The 7,868-nt window shown below is 53.1% G+C and overlaps 1 protein-coding gene across 1 annotated transcript in view; it reads left to right on the top strand.

Annotated features, from left to right (window-relative positions):
* Positions 1-1,201: 1,201 nt before the first annotated feature.
* LOC110284564 (protein-tyrosine kinase 6) overlaps positions 1,202-7,868 on the top strand; it is an 18,926-nt gene continuing 12,259 nt past the window's right edge. Inside the window, exons 1-7 of the mRNA XM_021150332.2 lie at positions 1,202-1,975; positions 4,698-4,819; positions 5,428-5,594; positions 6,265-6,406; positions 6,493-6,651; positions 7,216-7,397; positions 7,479-7,635. Coding sequence (XP_021005991.1) covers positions 1,575-1,975; positions 4,698-4,819; positions 5,428-5,594; positions 6,265-6,406; positions 6,493-6,651; positions 7,216-7,397; positions 7,479-7,635 — 1,330 coding nt within the window. The 5' untranslated portion in view covers positions 1,202-1,574. The remainder of the gene's footprint in view (positions 1,976-4,697; positions 4,820-5,427; positions 5,595-6,264; positions 6,407-6,492; positions 6,652-7,215; positions 7,398-7,478; positions 7,636-7,868) is intronic.

Here is a 7,868-nt window from a genome sequence, read left to right as displayed (position 1 = left end):
GTTTGGGATGTTAATTAATATATAACTGCTGCTCCCACTCTGGTCCCTCCNTCACCGAGTCCCTCCCCCATCCCCCTGCTCCTCCTCCTCTGAGGAGATGGGACCTCCTCCCCTCCACCAGGTATCCCTCAATCCTAGCATATTGAGACTCTGCCATGTCAGGTATATCATCTCCCACTGAGGCCAGACAGGGCAGCCATGAAGACTGATCTGCCTGTCTGCTACATATATGCCAGGGGTCCTTCTTCCAGCCCATGTATATTCTGTGGTTGGTGGCTCAGATGCTGAGAGCTTCCAGGGGTCCAGGTTTGTTGACTCTGTTTGTCTTCCTGTGGGACTCTGGGACTTTAATCCTTCCCCCTGTCTAATGTTTGGCTGTAGATAGCTGAAGAAGTTTAATTTCTCACCAGGGAACTACACTGTTAACAATGAGGACTTGGGGATAAAAATCTCCATTTATACCTGTCAAGGGAAGTAGAGACAAATCCTCCACAAGGCTGGTGGGTGTGAGATTCGGGGTTCCTTCCATTACTTCTCTAATTTTGTATTTATAATTACCTTTTCTGCACAACCAACTTCCAACACGTCTGTGACATGGACCTTGTACCTTAGGACTCCTGTCCCTTCCTGGCTGCTCAAGCCAGGGTCTGGAATTCAGCCATTTGGGATGCTGGGAGGACGAAGCCAGTGAGTTCTAGGTATCTCTGGTATACCAGAACTTACAAACCGCCCCAGATGCTTCTCTGAAGCATCTGTAGATGGAGAAGGAACAGGAATCATATCTGTTTGATATGTTTGAAGTTTACTGTGCTCTGAGCGTTTGCTCCAGAGGCCTCCGCTGAGTTGGTCAGGCTGCACATAGCTACTTGCATCTGGCCCTGAAAGCTTGGTGGGTGATGGTGTTGTCTTATGTTAAAGAGCCACCATTTAAAAAGTCAGTGTTTCACAGAAATATGACCTCTGGCGATGAACTGCTCCCTTTGTTGAGCCCTCTCCCAGGGCGGCTGCTAGTTGCATGTGCCCAGCTAGCCCGGCAAAGCAGGTCCCTGCAACCTGTGTCTGTTAGTGGGGATGAAAAGGGTAGCTTGTTCCAGAAGGCCCTCCCCCCTACACCGCCCTTCCCGCAGACTCCGCCCAACTCTCTCTCATCCTAGTAGCCTACTAGGACACGAATCTCAAGCCCAGCGGCTTTTAACCCCAGCAGAGATCCAGCTCACCAGACCGCACAGCTGTAGAAGAGTATGTAGAATAGGAGGAGCAGCCTGTGTGGTCCTGGGACGGAGGTCACTGTCCGCCCCATGCATTGATACACCATCTGGGAAACTGACTGTTGTATGCCTGATTAAGGAGCACTCTGTAGTGACCTCCGGGGTTAGGGTTAGGGTCCGTGTCACCTGTCGCTTCCCATTCTGTGCCAAGTAGGGACGTGGGCAGGAAGCCCGGGGTAAGCCTGGCTGTCCCACCAGCCTTTCCGGTTTCTCTCTTGCACCCTGGGATTCTGGTGCATGGTTGTAGTGCTCAGCCTCCTCAGCGGCAGCACGGAGGTCCCAGAGTACTGACCCGAGGTCGGCTCCATGCGCCTTCGTCCGCAAACAGGCCCCCTAGGCATGGAGCCCTTCCTCCGGAAGCGGCTCACTTTCTTGTCCTTTTTCTGGGATAAGATATGGCCAGCGGATGAAACGGAGGAAGACATCCCCAGGATCCAGGGACAGGACGACAACCCAGTGCCGGAGCAACCCGCTGCCGTTGAACCTTGTAGCTTCCCAGCCCCACGCGCCCGACTCTTCCGCGCGCTCTACGACTTCACTGCTCGATGTGCAGAGGAACTGAGCGTCAGCCGTGGGGACAGACTCTATGCCCTCAAGGAGGAGGGGGACTACATCTTTGCCCAAAGGCTCTCTGGGCCGCCCAGCACCGGACTAGTTCCAGTCACCTACCTTGCCAAGGCTACCCCAGAGCCTCCCTCAGACCAACCGTAAGTACCTGGGCTTGGGAGGTAAGGGCTGCCAAGCCCAATGAGTAAATCGGAGTTTTGAGAGTAGGCAGTACCTGCTTACAGGCAGCGAGGGCTTATTGAGTGCCTGCTGGTACCGGGCTGAGCAGACAGGTGTGCCCGGGCAGTACAATAGGAAGAGTTGCACAGGACCTGCTCACACCCAGGAGTGAGCAAGTCCTGGGAACCAGTTGTTGGCTCTAGCCAACAACTACTCCCCATAGTCACTGCAGGACCCTGCCTCCATAAGGAGGTTGNAGTGAGTGGTTTACCTTGCTTCCAGACCAGGAGTTGAGGACTGAGATGCCCTGCCAGGTGATACAGCCTTGCATTGTTTGGGAAGCTGGGGTGGGGTGGGGTGGGGGCACACACCTGAGCCTCCAGGTGGCTCTGGGTCCCCAGTACTTGTAGATGCTGCAAGCCAGACCAGAGCCAAGTATTCACATGCGCCTCTTTACCTATTTATATTCACCCAAACACCTCAAATGGTTCTAAGTGTAAGGCAGATATAGCCCTGATTTGTGCTGAGTGGGTATGGAGAAGAGCTTACTCTTTGCCCCCCAAGGCTGGGCAGTCACTGCCAGTGAGTGGCATACCAGGAGGGTCACTCAGAAGGGTTCATGCTGGGCAAAAATAAGCTGAAAGCTGAAGAGCTTGTCTACCAAACTGTCCCTGNCCTACACCCACTGGTCCTGGCCTGAGTCCTCAGGTCCTACCTGGCATTGCTCAAATTCATCTCTAGCTTCCTGAGGATCCCTCAGCAGTTACAACCTCCCAGGAGGTTTAGTGTGGCCGGTGAAGTAGAGTCACAGGAAAGAGATCCAGACACAAGCCCTGTGCCTGTTTGCTGGCCCCCAGCAGTGAGTAGGACTAAGCCAAGAAGCTGTTTTAATGGAGGGGTCTCTCATTTAAGTTATGGGAGACAGAACATAAGAACAGTCCTGTTCACGGAACAGGCAGNATGGAAGGCAGGGCTGGGCTCCTGGAAGTAGGGTTGCTAATGGAGAGCTAATGACTGCCTGACCTAGAGATCAAAGAGTTGACCACACTTATGGTATCATTAGTCCCAGACACCTGGCCCCATCATCTAGGGAGAGACCCCTGAGGCACATCCTCCACTGTTCAGGCTGTCACAGGAGTCCAGCTGTATCCTATAGTGGCTTGCACCTTGTCATAGCTTCAAGGAAAGGCTGGGGCTATGCTGGAGAAACTCCCACTTCTGGTTCACCCCCACTCTCCACCCCCACACAGTTTGACTCTGCTGAGAAGGGATCTCACCTCTAGGGACTCTTGACCTGCCAGATTTTCTCAGTTCCCTGCCCACCAATTGTGTAGGATCCAGCTTCTCAAAAAAAAAAAAAAAAAAAGGAGGGTCTCTAGCTCTCAGTAGAGAGATAAGAAGCTTCAAGGGACTAGACCTACAGCTTGTGAAGTGAGTTTGTGGCCTTCCTAAGCATGCTGCCTAGCCCAGACATCTGTTTCCGCAACAGTCCCTCACATCCATTCAGCTGGCCAGTGTTAACTCCCATTTCTCAGGCCTCAGCCTCCACCCCCTTACTTGCTCATCTTTCTGCCTCAGCTGTGTTCATCCCTCCAGCCCTAGCCTAGGCCCATACTCTGGCCATTCGGGTTCCTCAGCTGTACATCTGAGGGGTGGGGGTGGGAGTGGGGGAACTGGCCTGTCTGTTCTTTGTGAGTTAACCTGAATCACGCCGAGTATCTTTCACTACCTTGCCTCCATCCAAAGGGACTGAGGGACTAAGCTCACACATCTTTTCGTGCATTGCTGTGGTTCCCAACCCACTGGTTCCTGAAATCTCTCAGAAGTGGAAAAGCTTGGATGTGAAGTTGAGCCAGCTATGGAACCTTGTCTGGGCCTTGGAGAGCAGAGATGCATTCAATAGGGTGGGTCTGGGACTGACTTTATCTTTCTGAGGTTGTTTCTGCCTCCTGAGAATGAGGAGGCCAGGCATGATGGTATATGCTTTTAATCCCAGCACTTGGAGGCTGAAGCAGGTGGATCTCTGAGTTTGAGGCTAGCCTTGTCTACGTAGTGGCCAGCCAAGACTACATACTGAGATCCTGTCTGAAAGAAAGAAAGAAAGAAAGAAAGAGAAAGAAAGGAAGGAAGAAGAAAAAGAAAAAAAAATAAGTGAATGGAGCCATACCTGAGGTACCAGATGTGACTTAGTACTCAGGGGCTGGCCCACCTAGGCACGGCCCTTCAAAGGGCACAAGGTACACTGCCACCCCCCAGCTTCTACTATCTGCCTCTGCTAACATTCTGACCACCCTGGCTTAGTCTCCCTCTTCTGGGGCTCCCAGCTCCCAAGTAGCCAACCTTTAGATGAGCCATGCCCAGCCAGGCAACACCTAGGGTCTCTGGCCATACTAGAGTTCTATGGGTACTTCTAGGGCAGCNTATTGGACCCCCACAGTGATTAGGCAGTTTCAAGTTTGGGGTTTTGGTCTTTGGTGAGGCCTGGTAGTTATGTTAGAGTAATAGATCCAATGGCCTAGGTGAGTGGACAGTCATACCTGTATGAAGGAGCTTCCAGTCACCTGATAGTGGTGGCCTGGGACCTCAGCTTCAGGCACTGGGCATATTTCCTCCCTGAGAGACAGCAGAGAAGTTGATGCTTCACACCTTGCCAGGGTCACATGGCTGGGCCTGAAAAATGACTATTGTGTCCTGGATTTGCAGTTGGTACTTCAGTGGGATCAGCAGGACTCAGGCCCAGCAGTTGCTCTTGTCTCCTGCCAACGCACCAGGGGCCTTCCTCATCCGGCCCAGCGAAAGCAGCATTGGGGGCTATTCTCTATCAGGTACTTGAACAACNCCTCAAGACTTCATTTACTGGAGGGGGGGCATCTTGCTCATCTGTCCCAGGCCTTGGGGCAGTTGATTCCCACATTAGCAGCCTTTCATATAGACATGCTAGTTATTAAGTACCCTCCCTTCCTCCCTTCCTTCCTTCCTTCTCTCCCTCTTTCCCTCCTTCCCTTCCCCCTTTTTTCCTTCANTCTTCCCTTCCTCTCTTCCTCCTTCTTTCCCTCCCTCCCTGCTTCCCTCCTTTCCTTTTTCCTCCCTATCCTATCCTCCTCTCTTCTTCCTTCCTCCCCTCCATTTCTCCCTCCCTTCCCCCTTCCTTCCTTCCTTCCTTGCTTCCCTTTTCTTTCTTTNTTTCCCCACTTCCTCCATTTTCTACCTAGTAGAGTTAGCATTCCATTCAACACTAACCTATTTAACACTCCTTGTCCCCAGGGCCCCCTGACTGTCCTGGGGCCTGTAGCTTGACCGTGCCCCCTCTTGCATAGACTATTGTCCACCTCAGCGACCCCATGGTCAATCTGAGAGAAGCCACTTGATATGCTGGGGTGTGGGTGTCTGAAGCAGGTGTAGCCAAGGCACTAGTTTCCATCTCTGTCTCCAGTCAGGGCCCAGGCCAAAGTCTGCCACTACCGCATCTNCATGGCACCCAATGGCAGCCTCTACCTGCAGGAGGGCCGACTCTTCCCCAGCCTGGATGCACTGCTNGCTTACTACAAGACCAACTGGAAGCTGATCCAGAACCCTCTGCTGCAGCCCTGCATACCCCAGGTGGACCTGAGACTTGCCCCATACCTGGGGACCACTGGGAACCCTGTTTCAGGGTNTCTTGGCAAGCCTCTGGCCTAGGCTTGACCGGGAATAGCCAGTGTCCAGTGATTTCTCTATTCCGATGGAGTTGGCCCCCTTTGGCGGTTTTATCTACTCAGAGGCTGTTGGAAAACTGGGGACCTTCAAGGGGTATAGTGTGCACTCAATCTGCAGGACATCAGGAGGAGTCATGGCCAGTGTGGGGAAGGCACCCACAGCTGCTCCAAGCCCTGAGGGCAGAAGCTGAGAGTAGAGATATTATTTCCCCCAGTATCTGGTATTACTGGGTCCAGGACAGCGATCTGGTTTCTCTGGTTCTGTAATGACAGCCTAGCCAGGGTTGTAATGAGTGTTTGCAAACGGATGTCCGGCTCTGGTGAAGGGGCCGCTTAAGTTCCCAAAGCAATTAGCTTCCTACTCTGAGCTTGGCCTCCTNGAGGTCTGCACTGATCTCCCCTTTGTCCTAGCCTGGGCCTGGAGTAGGGGTGCACTGGGGAGGGAGGGACAGAGGCCTGATGCTGGGGCTTTTCCTGAGACTCACAGGGAGGCTAGGTTCAAATATTAGCTCTATCTTCCTGCCCACTCTGCTAGGGGGAGTCTAAAGCAGCACACTGAATGTCCCTTCCCACAGATACCCTTGGCTCAGGACGAGTGGGAACGGCCACGTTCAGAATTTGTCCTTCGGAGAAAGCTGGGTGAAGGTTTCTTCGGGGAGGTGTGGGAAGGCCTGTGGCTGGGCTCTATCCCTGTGGCAGTGAAGGTTATCAAATCAGGTGAGGCTCTGTAGCATTGCCCTCTGACCCTGGAGCCTGGGGCAATGGTGGCCATGCACAGTCCTGGAACAACATCCTTTTCACAGCTGACATGAAGCTGGCAGACCTCACCAAGGAGATTGAGGCACTGAAGAGCTTGAGGCATGAGAGGCTGATCCGGCTGCACGCTATATGTTCCCTGGGTGAACCTGTGTACATCGTTACTGAACTCATGGGCAAGGGCAACTTGCAGGTCTACCTGGGCAGTGAGTAACCTCTACTCGGGCAGTAAATACTCTCCNTACCCCTACCCTGTAGCAGCCACATCTGCCAACCCTTCCNATAGCATCCATGCCTTGGGTCCACAAAGAAGAATCCTTAGGCCTTTGTGAGAGACACATGTGGCCTAGGTTGCAGATACCTGGTCCTAATGACCTAATGAGGCCAAGGATCTGGTCCAGGCCTAGATTTGGCTAAAGGCTATGTAGTCAAATCCTGTTAGTTCTGAAGCTAGGACTGCCATACAGTGGTAGAGGTTCCCTTTGNGTCACTGACCTCTGATGTGTTGCCAGGTTGGGTAGTATCTCCCTTGGGGTTACAGGCAGGTAGCAAGAAGCAGGTTGTGCTTGAGGCCTTGTGGTGACTTCCCTTTCTATGTTATTCATTGTTGACTGGGCCTTAGTAGGTGTTGTCCTTCCTCCCTCAGAGATGGGGGATCAGAGGCACAGAGGAAGCATGTGTATGCATGTGTACTTGCCTGACCAGCCATTATCCTGTGTCCTTATGAGGACTGCCACCTATCCCTGACCCCTGAGCCCCTCTCTCTGCAGGCTCTGAGGGAAAGGCCCTGAGCCTNCCCCATCTACTGGGATTTGCCTGCCAGGTAGCTGAGGGCATGAGCTACCTGGAGGAGCGGCGTGTCGTCCACCGGGACTTGGCTGCCAGGAACGTGCTGGTGGGTGATGACCTCACCTGCAAGGTAGCTGATTTTGGCCTGGCCAGACTGCTCAAGGTCAGTGAGGCTCTGGGCTCCTAACCCCTGCATAGAGGGAAATACTACTCTGAGCTCCCAACCATTATACCTCATCCGCAGGATGATGTCTACTCCCCAAGCAGTGGCTCCAAGATCCCTGTCAAGTGGACGGCACCTGAGGCTGCTAATTACCGTGTCTTTTCCCAAAAGTCAGATGTCTGGTCCTTTGGCATCCTGCTGTATGAGGTCTTCACTTATGGCCAGTGTCCCTATGAAGGTAAGCCATCTGAGAAGAGATAGACAAGATCATGACTCATCAGGGAAAGTTTAGTCTGAGGGAGGTAGCCTGGAATCCAGTCTGAGGGAGGAGATGTACCCTGGGAGTCACTGACCCCCAAAGGTACCAGCATAGGGGCTGGAGTACCAGCACAGACCGGTCATGCAGAGGCTGGGGGTGGGGTAGTCTCTTTGGTGGCACCTATGCCGAATCAAGGCAGCCGCTGACTGGTC

The sequence above is a fragment of the Mus caroli genome, chromosome 2 (assembly GCF_900094665.2).
Source record: "Mus caroli chromosome 2, CAROLI_EIJ_v1.1, whole genome shotgun sequence".
NCBI classification, from domain to species: domain Eukaryota; kingdom Metazoa; phylum Chordata; class Mammalia; order Rodentia; family Muridae; genus Mus; species Mus caroli.
Note: the sequence above shows the minus strand (reverse complement) of the source record. Positions and strands in the feature narration are given on the sequence as shown.